The sequence below is a fragment of the Dendropsophus ebraccatus genome, chromosome 2, assembly GCF_027789765.1.
Source record: "Dendropsophus ebraccatus isolate aDenEbr1 chromosome 2, aDenEbr1.pat, whole genome shotgun sequence".
In the NCBI taxonomy this organism is placed as follows: Eukaryota; Metazoa; Chordata; class Amphibia; order Anura; family Hylidae; genus Dendropsophus; species Dendropsophus ebraccatus.
Window position 1 is genome coordinate 136002566 of NC_091455.1, and position 20375 is coordinate 136022940.

The window sequence follows — 20375 nt, forward strand, 5'->3', positions numbered from 1 at the left end:
GCCTATGGCTATGGCTGTATCCCAGTTTTCCAGGCAGTCCTCCCGCTGTATCCACCCTCTCCACGGAGCGGGCAGACAGCGGGAATCATTACCGAGAGTTCGGGTTCGTACGAACCCGAACCAAACTCGGTTCGGACCATTCCTAACTAACAGCGCTTCCTTTTTTTGAAACTTCTGTCAGTAGATTTCTATTTTCAGAGAAAGACATGTGACCCCTGTTCTTCAGATGTTATTGACACATCTTAAACTGTCAAATTAAAAAAGCTTTCACATGTCGTAGAGAGATGTCAAAAGTTTTGATTGGTTGGAATTTGAGTGTTCAGTTGCTGACCAATCACTAGAAGAGAGGAAAAGGCCACAACTAAGAGCTTCTCTCCCCTCTCTTTGTGTATATGAGACTCATAGACTTACAGTAAAGTGGTAAAGTGCACACAGCTGGAAAAAGAAAGTGCTTCGTACACACTTCTCCCAGCTTGTTCTAGTGATCTGAACATCCAGACCTCAACTGATCAAAGCTTTTGACATGTCTTTATTGTGTTGTTGTGGTGAGAATGCAGATAACTTGAAATAAGTCCCCTCTGTGATAATAATCTGCTGGATCAGAACACTTTATTTAATGCTTCCACAATGACTTCCAGTCTAGTATCCCGACCCCAGCTCAGCTCCTCCTCCCTGTGACATCAAAAACTTTTCTTGCTCCAATGGTCCTGTGTAGGGATGAGCGAACCGAACCGTTACGAACCAGATTCGTTACGAACTTTGCAAAAAGTTTGTGACAAAGTTCGTTAAAATCGCAATGGCGTCGCAAAACTGTTCTTTAATCAGAGAATAGAACAGGCTACAAGGGATTATTACTCCTATAATCCTTTGTATCCTGTTATTATGTGAATATCAAGGTGTGTGACGTTACTACAGGAACAGGAAGTGCCTGAGCGTCCATGCTCTCTCATTGTGTGTCTAGACTACAGAGAGAGAGGAGGTGTACGTTAGGGAGAGAGGGAAAACACATAGATTACATATCCAAACAACTGGATAAGTACAGAGAGATAGAGAAGGAGTATATATTGTTTGTGAGAGAAGCCGGAGAGAGGAAGATAAAAAAAAAATCGCAAGATCCAGGGAAAGCTTGATAAGCTCATACATAGTGAAAGAGGCTCAGAAATCAAGAGTTAGGTAGAGAGAGGGAGAGATAGCCATCTAACTCAACAATCGTGATATCTAGGAAGAGATAGGGAGATAAAAAAAAGAAATAGGGAGAGAAAAGTGAGAAGAGTCACTCAGGAGTCAGGACACGTAGCATTGAACCAGCTACTGTTCCGTGACATAGAGGAGACGCTAGACGTTTGTTTGTTATCAGCTGTTCTAGGTGACGCTAAGTCAGCGCCTCACAAAAGCTGTCCGTTTGTGCTCTGCTGGTTGCCGTCAAACCCCTCTAGCCACCCGCAACCAAAAAAGTAAAAAAAAATTGTTTTTTTGGGATAACCTGTAAATTTCTGCTTTGCTGGGTGCCTCCAACCCACAAAGCAATAGTCACTGAAAATTTGTACCTTCTGCCCAATAGATTATTTCTTTTTCAAAATTTACACCAACCAAAGAACTATGTCCAAGCGTCCTACTTCCAGCACTTCCCAGGCAAGGACTGCAACGGCAGGCGGTGAGGGGAGGAGAAGTGGCAGCATCAGGCCCGGCGGCAGCTGGGGCAACAGGCGTGGCAGCAGGGTGCAGCTACCCCAGACACCCAGTGGTTCTGTAAGAACCACACAGCCAGCGGTTCTAGATTGGCTTACCCAATCCTCCACTTCCACCGTCCAAAGCTCCCAAACGAGGTTGGCTGGATCATCCGACACCACCCTTACATGGGAGGGTCAGCGACAGTCCTCTGCTCCGTCCCCTGTTATTACTATGCCACCCACCTTTGGGGCACCTTCTGCCAGGGAACTGTTGGCAAATCTTGATCTGCCTATGGATTCTCTACCACTTTTTAGTGATGATGAGAAGGAGGATGAGGTAGTCCACCAAAGGCAGCAGGTGGAACGTGCAGAGACTGCAGAGGAGGTGGTGGCTGTAAGCCAGGGAGGGGCATCCAGTGCAACACCTGAGATCCTGTCCCAGCCACTGGAGGACAGTAGCAGTGGTGGTGATGATGATGTCGCCGATCGGACGTGGCGCCCCCAAGCACCATTATCCTCAGTGTCATCAGGGTAGGAAAGTGAGATGCTACCGAAGCAGCAACATCCCACTGCTGCAAGGAAGCGAGGCACAAGAGGGAGGGGTAGAAGAGAACTTACCAGGCAGAGTCACTTACCTCCAAGCCTTGGTCCTGAGAGGGGAATTGATTAACTGCTGCCTCCTCCAGCTGCTCAAGTAATCTTTTTTTAATTATACTGGGCTGGAATAGATCAACTGCTGCTGCCTCCTCCTCAAGTAGCCTCTCCTCGATAATACTGGCCTGGAATCAATCAACTGCTGCCTCTTCCTGCTGCTCAAGTAGTCTGTTTTTAATTATACTGGCCTGTAATCGATCAACTGCTGCCTCATCCTCCTCAAGTAGCCTCTCCTCGATTATACTGGCCTGTGAATAAATCAACTGCTGCCTCATCCTCCTCAAGTAGCCTCTCCTCAATAATACTGGCCTGTAATCAATAAACTGCTGCCTCATCCTCCTCAAGTAGCCTCTCCTCAATAATACTGGCCTGTAATCGATCAACTGCTGCCTCATCCTCCTCAAGTAGCCTCTCCTCGATTATAATGGCCTGGAATCAATCAACTGCTACCTCCTCCTGCTCTTCTAGTAGTCTCTTTTTAATTATACTGGCCTATAATCGATCAACTGTTGCCTCATCCTCCTCAAGTAGCCTCTCCTCAATAATACTGGCCTGTAATCGATAATCTGCTGCCTCATCCTCCTCAAGTAGCCTCTCCTCAATAATACTGGCCTGTAATCGATCAACTGCTGCCTCATCCTCCTCAAGTAGCCTCTCCTCGATTATACTGGCCTGGAATCAATCAACTGCTGCCTCCTCCTGCTCTTCTAGTAGTCTCTTTTTAGTTATACTGGCCTTTAATCGATCAACTGCTGCCTCATCCTCCTCAAGTAGCCTCTCCTCGATTATACTGGCCTGGAATCAATCAACTGCTACCTCCTCCTGCTCTTCTAGTAGTCTCTTTTTAATTATACTGGCCTGTAATCGATCAACTGCTGCCTCATCCTCCTCAAGTAGCCTCTCATCGATAATACTGGCCTTGAATCAATCAACTGCTGCCTCCTCATATAGCCTCTCCCCGATAATACTGGCCTGGAATCGATCAACTGCTGCCTGCTCCTCATCAAGTAGCCTCTCCTTGATAATCCTGGCCTGGAATAGATCAACTGCTGCCTCCTGCTCCTGAAGTAGTCTGGTTTTAATAATACTGGCCTGGAATCGATCAACTTCTGCCTCCTCCTCATATAGCCTCTCCATGATAATACTGGCCTGTAATCAATAAACTGCTGCCTCCTCCTCCTTAATTCCTTAATTAGCCTCTCCTCCATAATACTGGCCTGGAATCAATCAACTGCTGCCTCATCTTCCTCAAGTAGCCTCTCCTCCATAATACTGGCCTGGAATCGATCAACTGCTGCCTCCTCCTCCTCAATTAGCCTCTCCTCCATAATACTGGCCTGGAATCAATCAACTGCTGCCTCCTCCTCAAGTAGCCTCTCCTCAATAATACTGGACTGGAATCAATCAACTGCTGCCTCCTCCTGTTTCTCGACTTGTCTCTTCTCAACAATACTGGCCTGGGTGCAATCAAGTGCTGCCGCATCCTCCTTGTAAACTTTTTTTTCCAATATTTTTCAATATTTTTTTTCACTATTTTGGCACTTTGATTCACTATATTTTATTAATTTTATTCCTATTATTATTATTATTTTTTTTTCTCATTATTTTTGGAATTTTTTCCCAAACTTTTTTTCATTGTAATATCAACTGCAACTAAACGAAACTATACCCTATCACACTTCCACTATTGTAGCTGCAATTATTAAGCCGTTAGAGCAAGATTCGTTTTCGAACTTTTCAAAAGTTCGCTCATCCCTAGTCCTGTGTACCAAAACAAGGAATCTCAAGCCCTTTGGCCATAATCTAGCGATTAAAAAGTGCAGTATTGTGGCATGATCAGTACTTAGGCCCCATTCACACGTCCGTGTCAGTTTTTACTGTCAGGAAATCCTGATCAGGAGACCTCAAATGTCATCAGGATAGTATCAGGATTTCCTGACAGTAATCCGTTTTTACCATCAGGAAACCATCAGGAAAAACCTTCAGGATTTCCTGATGAGAAAAAAAAAATAGTTCTTAATATGGTCTAGTATGCCAACATAAGGCATGATGAGAGTTGTACTTCTGCAACCTGGATGGCCACAGGTAGCAGAAGTACAACTCCCATCATGGCCTGTCAGCAGAGGCATGATGGGAGTTGTACTTCTGCAACTTGGATGGCCACAGGCAGCAGAAGTACAACTCCCATCATGGCCTGTCAGCAGATGCATGATGAGAGTAGTACTTCTGCAACCTGGATGGCCACAGGTAGCAGAAGTACAACTCCCATCATGGCCTGTCAGCAAATGCATGATGAGAGTTGTACTTCTGCAACTTGGATGGCCACAGGTAGCAGAAGTACAACTCCCATCATGGCCTGTCAGCAGATGCATGATGAGAGTTGTACTTCTGCAACTTGGATGGCCACAGGCAGCAGAAGTACAACTCCCATCATGGCCTGTCAGCAGATGCATGATGAGAGTTGTACTTCTGCAACCTGGATGGCCACAGGCAGCAGAAGTACAACTCCCATCATGGCCTGCATGATGGGAGTTTTAGTTCGGGGGGGGATGTTGTATCTCACCTGTCGGCGGTGGCTGGTGGTGAGTCCCGTGCGGGCCGGCGGAGGTGCAGAGAAGAGTGGCGAGCTGGATGATCGGGCGGCAGCTGTCCGGTCCGGGGGTGCAGCGAAGTGTGGTGAGTTCCGGGGGGGGGGGGGCAGGGTGCGCTGGCGTTGTGCATACGCGGCCGGGTCATCCGGCGGCTGCGGTCCGGGGGGGTTGGGTGGATGCTGTCCGGGGAAGGGGGGGAGGGGGGCGGGGGGGTAGGTGCATGCTGTCCGGTCCGGGGGGGGCGCGGGTAGGTGCATGCTGTCCGGTCGTGGGGGGGGGGGGTGCGGGGGTTGGAAGCTGTCCGGTCCGGGGGGGAGGGGGCGGAGTTGGTGGAAGCTGTCCGAGGGCGGGGGTCGTGGCGCCGGGAGGGAGGCCTGTGCTGCCGCTGCCTGTGCGGTGGGGAGGTAGGGGTGCCAGTGGTTGCGGGGGCCGGCCAGCTCTCACTTATCGCGAATCACGGGCACTTTCCTGATGTACTTCAGGAAAGTGCCCGTGATTCCGGCGCTCCCATAGACTTCTATGGGAGCATCCGAGTCGGAATTCCGGATAAAAATAGGACATGTCCTATTTTTTCCGGATTTATTTTCCGGAACGGACACCCTTCCAGAAAAATCCGGAAGGGTGTCCGTGACTAATTAAAGTGTATGGGTCCGGAAATCCGTCCGGATTTCCTGATAGGAAATCCGGATGGTTTATCCGGACGTGTGAAGGGGGCCTAAACCTGACATTTCAGTTCCTAAAGACCTCCAGAAACATTATTATAAATAGCCATGAATGATGTTAGCAACTTTTTTTCATAAGCTTTGAGCTTTGACGTTAAGTTTAGTGGTTATTCCACTGTCTTATATAATTTTTTTACGCCATTTAGAAGATTTTTCCTAATATGAATTCTACATTGTAGACCTGATAATGTTTTATTCTTCCATGAAGCATTTTAATCAGATCAGTTCATCACTGAGAATTAATGATATATTCCTTTACATATTTTTTTTGTTTTGCTTTGGGAGTCATTATTTCCAACACTTCTGAACAATAAACTAAAAGGAGTAAAAGGAAATTCTAAGTTATCTCATCTATCTAAAATTTCTAACATTACAAAGAGAGAGATCTATTAATTACTATACTTGATGAGCAGGAAAATAAAACCCAACACTAATATTCAACAACTTCCACTGGTCTGATTGCTGTATGCACAATAATAAACCTGGTTAATATGGAAATAAATAGCATAGCTGATGGCATTAGCTGCAGCGTCCCATCTGTGAAGTGTTCCTTTTATGTCCCTACTATTATCTTTTATCACAAAGTAAGTATGATTGGCAGAATTTTCTCATTAAGGACAAGGATGACTGCTAGCACATTCTCTATTACCTTCTCTACTAGGATGTGAAATTATTGAACAAATGAAATAATTATGTAAGTGCTGTCAAAAACACTTTTACTTTTAAATAATGGCCCTACAAAATCATTCGGGCTTAGAAAGAATTACTATGTACTGTGCATGTCAAAGGCAATTCTTATTGGTTATCTCAATTACCCTCGAAACATTCACATTAACATATTGAGAGGCAATAAGGAGTGGCGGAAAGGCTTCATTACTCGTCGAAATGTTATTTTCTAGTTGTCATTTTTAGTGTCATTTATAATATTAAACACAATTGTAGATTGATCAATGTCTCTTAGTATAATGGGCCTCATGTATGGTATCAAAACGGATAAACGGCCTTATTACTCATAGCAACTAACCAGGGCTAAGATTTCAATATCCAAACCATGATGTTAATAGGAAATATGAACTCTGGTTGTTATTGGTGCATGCAAGATGTCACGACCCACTGCATTTACCTAAACAAACATTAAGCATACACATCCTTAATTCTCTGCTATACAGTATAGTTGGCAGACTGTCTGCTTTATTGTATAAAAACTTACTATCTCCATAACAGCGCAGGGGACTAACAGTCAGCTTGGCCTCTGAAGATGACCGATATGTGTCTCCAACTACAACTTGTGTGACTGGTAGATGATCTTTGTAGGACAAGATTCCTTCATCCTTTCTCCTATACAAGAAGAGAGATATGATTAGATTAAACAAGATAGATAAAAAAAAAGAATACATTTTTGTGTTTTCCCATTCTTTTCATAAACACTATTAAAACAAGAACGTTTGACCTAATCCTATAATGTTGTTTGCTGTGACCACACTATATTAGTAAATATGCTATTGTTAGCTTTAAGAACATTTTAGAACATTAGAAATTAACTGATGACTGTGTGAAGAAAAAATAATAAACTTATGCATGCCTGGCCGCGCTCCCTTATGTCCTACTAACTTTAGACCGCTCCAGCAGAATCTGAAGGGACAGGCCATTCAGCCAATCACTGGCCTTGGTACTGTCCCAGTGATTGGCTTAGTGGCCTATCACTGCAGACACTGCATGGACATTACTAACAGTACCTGTGAAGCTCTTGCTGTGCCATTACCGGCCCGTAATAAATCCCTAATGACATACAGTCAGCCTAGATGGCTTTTAATGGGTGATTTTAAGAATTATCACAATACATAACCATTACATAAGTGACACAAACATTTGTTGGTTACAATTTCAGACAGGCACAATAAGCTTTTTGTTGCAGGACCAGTATGTTAGTATAATTAAACATTTTAACGTTGCAAAACTTGGGTATCCCAAGATCAAGACTTATCACCTCTCCACAGGTTAGATGATAAATATATGATCATTGGGAATACAAACGCTTTGACTCCCCGCTCATGTCAAGATTAGGGGGTCCCTTGTATGTGGACTGTGAAATGGGCAACCATGTGCACTACCATATTCACTTTCTATTTGCAGACCAATGAAACTCAGTGCTAAATTCGACTATATCCTTCAGATGTATAGAGTGAAAGTGTACATTCATGTAAGGAGACAAGAGACCTTCATTGATTAGAAACTTACAGTATTACATACTGTGGATAGGTTATATGTTTTAATCTTGTATGACCCATTTAATTATTATGGTCTCTTTTGGGCAGTCCCTGTTACATTCTTTTACTCCCATACACAGAAAGGTCCTTACTAAAACTACTAAACTACTAAAACTGTGGCAACGCCATTCCCGTAATGGTGTCACTCCACACAGGCCTCCATTTGGAATATATTTCCTAATATGTAACACATGAATGATCTAACCATAACAAGGGTTCTTCTACAACACTCCTTATGTTAATGATTCCGTTAAGTCCTCTGAACAGAGATAAATCTAGGTCTCAAGTCCAGCTTCTTACTAGTCCCCACTGGACTTTCTTCTTTACTGGCTCAAATGGCCCCAACTGCAACCTCCCCTGAGTAATAGGTCAGTATAGCTAACCATTGCCTGACCCTAACCCCCCCCCCGGACTTTCCACAACCCCACCCCAACCTAGGCTTACAATTCACTAAGGCTGGGTTCACACCCTGTTTTTGCTGTCCATTGAGCAAATCTTTAACTTTTAAAGTAGACAAAAAAGGTTGTCAACTTCATTTTTGTGTACGCTAAAAAACAAACAAACAAACAAAAAAACACATCCATTTGATCCTTTTTTTTTTTAATAATGGATTTCTTAAAGTGATACACCAGAAATCTTTTATATAAGGAAGCACAAATGAGGTTTATGTCCCTTTTTAAAAAGCCCCTCAGGTGTGAATGGGCCTGTCATGTCACTGACAGATTATTAATTTCACTGATACCTGTGGAATGATCCATTCCCCCTCTTGTGACCCTGTAGGATAATTAGTGAAGATTTATGCTCAGATAATAGCTGATTGTTGTAGTTTCAACACCCTGTGATCAGTTTATTTTTGAAGCACCCACATACACATTTTGCAATAGAATAGTGTCATTGGGCTACAGTCACACAATGTCTTTTTGGTCTTTTATTGGCATTTTTCTGGATGGCTGTCATTTCACAACCAAATAACATGTTATTTTAAACTCATGTTGTTAGGAATGTGACTTTGCGCTCCTCGGTCCGTGCCGGGTGGCCGAGGAAGCGCTGAGTTTCTGTTTGTGCTTTTTCACTGTCTGAATTGTGTCTGAAATACCCATCCAAACCCTCCTTGCCTGTCAGACTTCTGGCAGTGCAGGGGTTAATGCACTGCTAGATTTGCTCAGCTGAACTTGGTGCAACTGTCCTTGTTTGGGTATGCTATTTTGCCTGCCCTGACACATGACCATTATTTTGAAATAACCGTTGTTATTTGGCAGTGAAATAATAGCTGTCCAAACAATGGCCGTCAAATGTCAAAAACAGAAGTTGTGGCCTTTTGATGTAAAAATGCATGAAAAACGCATCAAAGATGCCACGTGTGATCACAGTCTTAATAAAACAATGGTTATTGATTGGTAGACAATCTTTTGAAACTCCTAAGTCCTAATCTATAGCCTCATACCCTAACATGGGCCTAATTTGTTTCATTTAATAAGGATGTATTACAATGCCCTTCTACAGAGTACACGGATTGCAATGACAATTGAGCAGTTTACAGTTTTTTAAAACATTGATGATGAATGCTATAGTCATTGTTCTAACCTCAAAATAGAGAAACTATGTAGGCAATGTTTTATTTAGAAATAATTTGCTTACTCATTTGTTCTGCTTCATCTGGGTGATGAAGGGCTATAATGCTGGTTTAATAAGCACTGGCTTTTAAAGGTCGGAGGTTTAAATTAAGGATTTGAGTTTGTAGAGAATTCTGCACATGCAAACAGCTGTATTTTAGTGTTTTCATTTGCAAATGACAAACATCCATTTTTACAACATTTTAAATGCTTTACCATTCATCAGAAATAATTATTTACAGCTTAATGCCTGAGAAATTGTAAGCACATTACCGTTAATGGCAAAGCAACAAGGTAATTAACTGATGTTTTTCATTACGAAAAACAGTTTGCTATAAAACAAGCAAAATACAGATACTTGTCAATTTCCTCTGCTTGTAAAAACAGGCATATGTCTGTTGCTATTATTTTATGCCAATTAGATCATTTTAAAGCCTCTGCTCAGCAAACAGATGACCTTGCTGAAAAAGTAGCTGTTAGCTCAGTCTCGATGAACTGTTAAGACTCACTTGTGCAAAACGCCCACAACTTCATTTTATTGCACATGCAGTAAAGCAGATGTTCTAAGCTGCAGTTGTCTCATTTTTCTTAAAACTGCTCTTTTAATACGTTTATCTTCCCATAAATATGCATGGGTGACTAATTTATAATAAAAGCAAAGCATCTTTGTCTCTTTTATATGAGTGTAGCTATAGTGGGTGTAGTGGGTGGGGAGACCTAAAGCTTCTCTTACACATAAGAAGACTTTAGTATTATGAAGGACATGGGGTAGGTTATGGGCCCTGTTACTGGATTGACTTGGACTCAAAAGCATCATAAATGCCCTTGTCCATGTTAGGTTCATGGTATCATAGTCATTTAAAATCAGACAAAATCATATATATGCAATGAGAAAAAAAATAGTAGGGCTCATGCATAGTATGGTATTAAAGTTCCATTTAATTATTGAGTTGGGTGAAGCCATGTTATGCCAACATTAGACCCAGTTGGGCCCTAGTTATTCTCAACTCAACCAACATAGTTATACTTGTAGGGCTTGCTAAGTTAAATATTTTTGCAAATATATTTGCAAAAACGTGCCTATTGGAATATGCAGCTCTTTCCTTCCCATTAATGACAGCTCATTGACTAGGTTAAATATTTATAATATGCATCAGCCAGACCACTATCAGAGCAGAGCGATGGCTGGTAACAGCAACAAGCTTGGTACACTAGAAAGTGTAATTAATGACAAAATAATCTATATGCACTGCTTTTTCTCAACAATAAGCGTACCACACAACAGTCATACTTGAACTTGCAATTAAACAGACTAAACAGTCTGTTTAGTCTAAACAGACTAGATTAAAAAGAGAACCAAAACCCTCTATGCGCTGAATTTACAACAGATAAAAACACAAAAAAATGGTACACTAAAAAAAATCTCAAGTCTTCCAGTATTTATCAGTTGTATGTCCTGCAGAAATTGGTGTAATTTATCCAGTTTGGTGTAACAGCACACGGTCGTGTCCATCATTCCCTACCTGCTGCAGGTCACTATGTCCAGGGGTCACCTGCTTTTTTTTTTTAATGCTTCTTCCAGCAGCTTCTCCTGTTCTGAGCTGACCTCCTGGAGGGATAGGCTCCCTCTAGTAGCAGGCGTGTGCCTGGTCATTAGTATTTATAGCTCAGCCCAAAGGTTCTGGAGAATTCCAAGCTGTTTAAATGAGGGTATATATAGCCCAAACCTACACACCTCTGTGCACAGTTATTGTTGTGTTCCAGTTAGCGTTTCTGCTTCCTGGCTATTTGCCACTTCCTCGCTTCCTAGCACCCCTCTAGCCGTTTGGATCCTGCCTAATTTCTAATTCTAAGCGCCAGTCTGAACAGTGCCTTCTCATATTTTGTAGTGTGACTGCAGAAGAAATGCATCTAGTTCCGGACTCCTGTACTTCCTCACTATCATCAGTCAGTGTTCAACAGGGACTTTCTCTGAGGTTGGCAACCTAGGCGTTTCCTGCAGTGAAGTTCATCCCACCTTGCGATGGGCTTTGGTGAAACAGGGGGCTCCTTAGACTCTGCTCCTTGGAGAAGGTACATCAGCACTCTTCAGTGATCTAGACGATCCACTGCTTCGTGCCTGGTCCATTCTACATCTGAAGAGCAGATAGCCATAGGCATAGCATTGATCAGTGTTATCGGCGCTCTGCTCATTGAGCCTGCCTGTGCAGGCTCAGTGACCAGAGCGCCGATCAGACCGCACGGAGGCAGGTGAGAGATCTCCAGTGGTCCGTTTTAACGATCGGGACCCCCGCAGTCCCACTGTGGGGTTCCGATCGGTAAGTGACAGCGGACTCCCCCTGTCACTTACACTTCAATGCCGGTGCCGTGCGGATCGTGGCGTTTAAGGAGCTAATTGCAGCCGGACCCCACCTGCTATGAAGCTCGCTCCGCTCCGGAGCGCGCTTCATAGCTCAGGACGTACCGGTACGTCCAGGGTCATCTGGGGACAGACTTCCAGGACGTACCGGTATGTCTTAGGTCGTCTAGGGGTTAAATAACTTGTCCCAGCAAGGTGGTCTCCCACCTCCCCGGGTCTTGTTTTTATGTGTTGTTTTTCTGTGATTGGCTAAATAAATATCATTTTTGTTAACTGATGATTGATTTCATTCTCTCTACTGGGGTCTCCCATGTAATTTTTCGGTATAGTTAAGTTGAAGCTAAAGTAACACAGAGACTTTGATCTTCATTCCTGCTGAATTCCGAATTCCCCGCTGCACACAATGGAGCGTGTGGCCGGAGCCGCACGCTCCATTGTGTGAACTGACAGGTTCTCTGCGGCCACTATTCAGAAAACTGACATGTCCCGGCCAGAGTGCATACTATGTGTGTACACTCTAGCCGTGATTTCATAGCAGGCAACACTATGCACTTTTCATGTTAATTACGGCCGTTGTTGCAAATCGGAAACATTGTGTGAACTTAGCCTTATTCTGTAAACGTTAGAAACTTTGAGGGTGTAAAGTGGCATTATGGGCAGGTAAAAGCTTATGGAAGTACCACTGCAGACAGAATCAGTAAGAATACTTTACTGCAGGATTATAGAAAATACAAAGGTTGTAGTCATGCCTGGGAAAATAATTCATATAGAATGTCAGGGATGGGTCACATGAGTTTTTTTTGTCATGTACTACAATTTTTTTTAGAAAATGTATTAATAATAAAAACTCCCTGTGCACACAAGAACTACGAGATTTTCCGTATACATTTCTTGCTCCGGAAATATTCTAAAGTGCTGCGATTCATTTTCTGCTTTGATTTACAGTAAAGGTGATATATATACACAAAAAGCATACATTATCAACTTTAGCAATATAAATGCAAATTGAAAATGCAGTGAGGTAATGCCTAATGAACAGAGCCCTCTAGGAGTGTTCAATCATGTAGATGACAAGTCTGACAGAAGAAGTGTAGTGTGGAGATTGTTGCTATAACATATATTGAAATCACTGTGCTTATAAGTGCTTACTGGGTCTCTCTTAAAGAAATAATCACAGAGCATAGAAAGGAACAACACATTTTCTTCCCAAAGAGGCGCAAATGCTTGATTGTTGCAATAGCAGTGTCACACACAGACCCATGTGCCTCCTTGTGCCATGAGCCAGGAACAGCTCCCCTCCTGTGTATAGATAGGAGCATAGTACATGCTTTCTCCAGTTTACATTAAGAGACATTTGGGGGTCGAGAAGTGGTGGAGGGGGATCAGCAATTTTCAAGTACTGACAATGAAAAGTTGGGGGTGTAATAGCTCCAGTAACGTGCATATATCAGGAGCATGATAAAACCACAACTCAAATGTAGCATGTTATTATGCACACACACACGCACGCACGCACACATACACACACATATTACAGAGGACACCGGTAAGAGAATACTGGGCTTAATGAGAAGAATCTACACAACCTTAAAGCGTAACTGTCATTTCAGGGTCATTTTTCTGAAAACATTAAATATCAACAGTACAAGCGATTTTAAGAAACTCTGTAATAGGTTTTATGTACTAAAAGAATTTCCTTCTGGACTGAAAAAGCAATCTCCCAGCCTCCCCCCTCACATCAAATGAAGCAGGATTTCTGTCTCCATTATGTGGCTATGGAGAGGGGAGGGGCTGCTAGGAGTGACTGAGCACGGAGCAGTCCTGCACAGCACAACACCCTGCAATCTTCTCTCAGTAAGTTCATAGATAAGCACTGACCTTTCTGACACCTGAATTTAGCTTTTTAGGTGCCCAGACAGTCTACAAACAGCTGACCTTCATGTCACCTCTTCCTGCTCCCTCATCTCCCTCATCCCCTCCCCCCTTCATAGGCTTACAATGGAGAGAGCAGAACCGTCTTCACTGGCTTCTCTGTAATGAAGACGTGTTTGCCTGATAATGCACAGATAAGAAGTCAGGGGGGGAGGCTGGGAGATTGCTTCTTGAGTACAGAAGGAGGCTTTTTTTGGCTGATGAAACCTATTACAGAGTTTCTTAAAATCGCTTATACTACTGATTTCTGCAATAAAAAAAACATGACAGTTACTCTTTAAGGACCAGGATATTCATTTTCTTTATACCTATTACATCTCTGTAGGCATACTTTGCAGCAAATTATCAAAAGCGGACTTGTAACACCCTGCAGCAGCAATGGTTCCTCCCATTAGGATTTCCATGCTTATGTGCTGCTGCAGCACATGGCTCAGGAGGGCTACTTCTGCTTCACTCACTAGACTTACGGTGCGTTTATGATCTGTTCCCTGTTTATAGTCTGTTCCTGGCTTTGGCTTCTAAAATCTGTTACATAAAACTCTCTGTCTAACGACACTCTAACATTCCAGCGTGCAAGCTGCAAGATGATGGTAATGATAACATTGTCTGCCATTGCAGTTTAGCTGTAATCCCACTTACTGCCCCTTAAATAAGGGCGGCTTAAAGAGGATGTACCATCAGGTTCATCCTCTTTAATATGACCCAGTGATAGAACGGCGCCGTAACGGGGAAGCCGTTGCCTCGGTCCATTTTCGGCGCCATTCTATTCACGGGTATCGGGCTGGGGCTGAAGCACAGGAGGCGGACCGGCCTGCCCCCAGTGGGAGGATACCCCCTGCCCCTCCATGACGCAGCTCCATTGATTCTAAAGGGCACCGGTTCCCCGTTACGGCGCCGTTCTATCCATGGGTCATATTAAAGAGGATGTACCTGATAGTACATACGCTTTAAATTAGTGTTACCATCTCTTTCTCAAGCAAATACAATGTATCACCCAGTGCTACCTTAAATAATTATTAAAGTATTGCATGGACAAGTCAAAAGTTAAGATTGGGAAGGGTTTCGGTGCTGAGACGTGCTCCAATACTTAGCTAGAGTTGGGTGAAAAGAACAGCAGAGTCCTCCCCAGTTTCCCGCCAGATTTTACTTATATTTTAATGAAATGTTACTACTCTTTTAACAACTGGTAGCCTTGTTGTGCCCCTACGCTCTCCAGTGAAGCTGGTGCCTCAGGCAATCACTATTTGGTTTCACAATTTGGTTCACTATTTTTATTACTTTTATAAAATACCAATATAACAATGGTAACTATTTTTAATTAGGAGAGTATGAGACAATACTCACCATTGCCTTTGGTCAGCATCACAGTTACAGTGGAATCTGCTGTCAGTGCAGTTCCTATCAATTCCACACGAACACTTCTGAATGCCAGGTCCAGAATCTCCCCAATAATAGTGTTTCTCATTTCCTTTCCCAACCCACCAGGTGTAGGGATTTCCATCTGCAAATAATTAAAGCCATCAATGTTAATTGTGATTTAAATACAAAGTACATGTTTTTCCCTGAAAAACAAAGGAAGGTTATACAAATTTGATATGGGGACCTTTTACACTGACACTTTACATTTGCCATTATAAACTTTGGTAAAAATTTTTTAAGTACATTTGTACAAGGTTGGATTGACCAACCAGGTGGCTTGAGGAGCCCCATGTTGAGTAAAAACCTTCACATGTTAATATGCCCAAAAGACAAATCGAAGACAACCCTGTTTGGAGCAGACTTTGGAATCAGTCACTTGCCAGTAGGATGATACTTGTGCTAATTCACAAATAACTATATCAATTTATGCAGCTTTAACCCCTTCACAACCAAAGGTTATTAATGTACAGTTGTTGAGGTCACACTAAAACAGTGCTCTCCTTTTTGCTCATTATTTGCAACATGACCTAAAGCTTTAATTGGTACCATATTGGTGTAAATGGAAGTTTGTGATAGCTTTTTTATTAATTTTACTACTGCGCTTCTGGTGTTTCCACCCCCTCTTTTTGTTTACGCTGTTCATTATGCAGGAACATTGTTGTTATATTTTCAAAGATTGGACAATTCTGCATGCTTTGATACCAAATATATATCTGGTTTATTTATTTATTTTTACATATATAAGCCCCTAGGGGACTTATATAAGCAATCATTAGATTGCTTATACTGATCAATGTTATGCCATTGCATACCGTTGATTAGTATTATTGGCGATCTTATAGAGTCAGTCTGAGGCAGATTTTATAAGAATATCCTCGAACAGACAGGATGGAGGTAAGTTATATAACTCTATCTGTCTGAGAAACTGATCAGATCATCTACAGTCATACTTTGGGGCTTCTGATCAGTCAGTTAAATGCTGAAATTGTTATCATGATCGCTGCTGTCTGCCATTATGCCCGATTCCTGCCATATTAATGTGCTGCTCACACTGCCGCAGCCCTGCACACATTAAAATTCCTCTACGCCAGGAAAGTTTATAGAAGTTCAAACTGCATGGGTCATCGGCAGTTGGAACTTTTATCTATGTATTACTCATGTGAAGGGGTTAATTTTATACTAAGGCATGCAGAGATTTGGATCGGCACTGCCCTGGAGGGAGCAGGAATCAAGGGTATGTTCTCATCTGCATGTAAAAGTTCCCTTAGAAGGCCCCATCACAGATTTTACAGCATGCAGTACTAATATGTCCAGTAAAAGGCTGGACATCATCCCTGGAATAGTCAATGGACTTTATATATTTCTGTAACATCTATAATATCTATATCCATTTAATGGATCGGTCACTGCTATAATTTATATTGTTCTGACCCTATGATAGAGCAGAACATGGAATCAATCACTTGCCTGTAGGATGTTTCTTATGCTGATTCCCAAATAATTTATTTGACCTTACTGAGGATATCATTTGTTTGTAATGATTTCAAAGCAGTTCAGAAAACAATTAACATGTGCTACCATTCTGTAAAGATGGTGGATAAGCCCTTACAACCATTTCTACTAGTTGATCCCAGATCTAGAAATGGTGCTTTGATGCACTTTTCTCTGTTATATAAGTTGTGCTGCTATGCAAATAAGGCTGTTTAGTGCACCAGTAAGGCCACCTGCCTGCTCCTCTTACCATGCTACCTCATTAATATGGAGCCATCTCTCTGCAGTGGTCTTCATCACTGCAAAAGGAAGGCTCAGTATTCACGAGGAGGCATGATAAGAGGTGGAGGAGGATATTGGTGCACCGATGAGTAAAGGAACATCCCCAGTGCCCAAAATGGTCTAATTTGCAATTTAGCTTCCAATGTTATTTGTGACTTCATGGCCCCTACTAGCCTCTATCAGCAGATTAGGATGCATCTTATTGACGATCAATAAATCCTTCAAAAGAATTAGTTTTTCAATAAATTAAGTACCGTATATTGTATATGAAAGCTGCGACAGAAGTAAAACATAACAAAAAAACTAAAACATGTTGGTTTCATGAATCTAATTTTTTTTTATTATGTTTGACCAATCATAGAAATAGTCAAGTGATCAAATTTATATCTGTAATTAAACAGATACATAGAATAAAAAGGGTTTTTAACTTTAAAAACCCTTCACAGCTAATAAGGGGATCCTCACTCTTCTCAGGGTGTATGTAGTCCTTTGATTAGATGGTGCCCTCTACAGTACCTTCTATATCTGCATCAGACAAGTACAACTGTATAAATAATATGATGGAGATGTGGTAGTATCCCTTGCAGCAGCCTTTCCTTAGGTTTGGGCACCAATTTAGTAGGATTAGTTTTGTGAATTCCAGGAGGAAGGGGACAGATTTTCTAAGAACGGCAATCTATACACTGACCTTATGTAAAAGCCCTTGCTAATGGGTTGCGCTCTGTAGCACTGGATTTGGAATATTACTGCAAATCCTAGGTTGCCCGTACTTATTTCAACTACAATTTGTGTGTAATTGGTAGTAAATAAATGGCACAGAAGGAAACACCCTTTGTACATCAAGCCCTACCTCTTTTGTGCTAAGCTTCCCCTACTAACTGGCAAAAGGTCACTATTCGTTTAGTGCAAAATTTAATTTTTTTCATTGCTTTGCTCCAGATAAAGACCACCCTAGGTGTCTGGTCTATTAGAGTGTGTTGTACTAAATAAAAAATATTAATAAAAAAAAAATAAAGGCTGGGGGTCTCAACAGCAGAATCCTCCTAAAAACAGCTCAGAATAGAGGATGTAGCCACTGCAGCGGTTGTGTATACAGCAAGCAATTGATCTATACACAGCAAGTTTATCAGCTGATGATCTATATCAGTTTACAGGTTATAAGTCGTTTACCATTTATTATGCATCCACTTGTATTATGTCAATAAGGTTATGTAGATAAAGTTAATGAAATAAAGCATTCCTTACCTACAAACTTCCTAGCATTGCAAGTGATATGGTCAATCTGAGACATTCTCTCTAACATGCATTGCTTTTTGTTTTATCATAAGATATGCTATGCTTGACGGCATTTCAAATTTAATTTAAGAGACCAAAGAGCATGACAATAGCAATCCATTGAATCCCATCATCTTACATTATATGCTGCTTTGCTTAGTTCCACTTAAATTATTCAACAAAGTCAGTTCAACTTGAAGTCATGCCCTAAATTATCTGTAAACGAAATATATTTTTAGACTGTATTTAGGCTGAAATTATCAGCTTGTTATTGCCGCCATGCCTTTCTATCTTAATGGTTTTTAAAAGGATATTAAACAAAAAAAAATATTTTTTTAAAGTTTCAATAACTAGTATGTCCCTATGGGACTCATTTCAGTCCTTTCTTTATACATACACACCTTTATTCAAGTGAATCTTTAGGGCTGCTGTGACTATATTACTTTCTTTTTAAAGATTTTATAAGAATATCAGAAACAGACAAGATGGAGGTAAGTTATTTAACTCTATCTGTCAGGAATACTGATCGGGACACCTACAGTCATAATGTGGGGCTTTTGATCAGTCAGTTAAACGCTGCAATCGCTATCGTGATCGCTGCTGTCTGTCATTATGCCCGACTCCTGACACATTTAGGACCAGTTCACACAGAGTAAAATTGTGGAATTCCACGGTGGAACTTTCTGCCATGGAATTCCGTCTGCCTCAGTGTTACACTGTTTCTTTACGGGAGGGCTTGTGCCCTTCCTTTCTCCACGGCTGTTTGCTCAATGAACTGACATGTCAATTCTTTGAGAGGAGAGCGGAGGCACTCAATCCGTCTCATAGAGAAACAGTGTCACACTGAGGCAGGTGGGATTCTGTGGCAGAGAGTTCAAAAGCAGAATTCCACTGATTTTACTCAGTGTGAACTCGCCCGTATGTGCTGCTCACACTGACGCAGTCCTGCACACATCAAAACTCTTTCACTCCAGGAACGTTTATAGAAGTTATTGGAGAAGTTTATTGGAACTTTTAGATATGTATTACTGATGTGAAGGGGTTAATGTCATACTACGGCATGCAGAGATTTGAATCGACACTGGCCCAAAGAGAGCAGGAATCGAAGGTATGTTCACATCTGCATGTGAAGGTTCCTTTAGAAGGCCCCATCACAGATACAGCATGCAGGACTAATTTGTCCAGTAAAAGGCTGTACGTGATGCCTGAAATAGTTAATGGACTTTATCAGGTGATATATATTTCTGTAACATCTATATCCATTTATTTGATTGGTTATTGCTATAATTTGTATTATTTTGACCCTATGATAGAGCAGAACATGGAATCGCCAAACACCGATATGGAAGTAAAGTAAAGTAAACTTAAGAGATATTGCAGAGGAAGAGCAAAATGCAATGGTAAACTATAGAGTTCAATGGTTAAAACATAAAAGTTGTAAAGCCATTTTTCATTATTACCAGAAAAATAAATGTGGTTTATATTGCTGCCCTATTACTTTTACAGGTTTTTCCAAAAAGTTTCATGTACTAGCGTAACCTTTCAAGAGAGAGATAAATTCCTACTGTCTGCACTTTGATTTGCAATGGAAGCCATTTGTACATCATGCTCTTAAATCATTGCATTATATCTTCTACATAACCTCTAACTATGGTTTCTATTTATAACTCCTTATAATCACATATGTGCAGGCTGTGGTCACACTGTAATGCAGTAATGCAATGTGAATACACCATTTAATTGCAGTCATTTATTATTTCATTGCAGTGCTGCATCCGTACTTTGCAGTAATTAATCATTCCTTTGCTGTCCAGCCAACATTCATTGTGTTAATGCAATAAAACTCCAACATGTGTGAACGTACCTTCACTGTGATACCAGAACTAGTCACCTCACAATAATCATTGCTAATGGATAAAACGTGTAGGGATGTGTTCACAAATGCAGTAATGCAATGTCAATGCACCATTTAATTACAGTAACTGATCATTCCATTGCGTTTGGCTATGTTCACACATAGCGTTTAATTAGTCTTAATTAGTGCTACTTTCCAGCAAATTTCGCTATTAGCACTATTTAAGCTAAGATTTTGACTGAATT

General features: G+C 41.6%; 1 protein-coding gene across 1 annotated transcript in view; it reads right to left on the reverse strand.

Annotated features, from left to right (window-relative positions):
* Positions 1–20375, reverse strand: part of CNTNAP2 (contactin associated protein 2) — a 1369824-nt gene that overhangs the window by 183595 nt on the left and 1165854 nt on the right. Inside the window, exons 14-15 of the mRNA XM_069958388.1 lie at positions 15153–15309; positions 6848–6975 (exon numbers count right to left, since the gene is read on the reverse strand). Coding sequence (XP_069814489.1) covers positions 6848–6975; positions 15153–15309 — 285 coding nt within the window. The remainder of the gene's footprint in view (positions 1–6847; positions 6976–15152; positions 15310–20375) is intronic.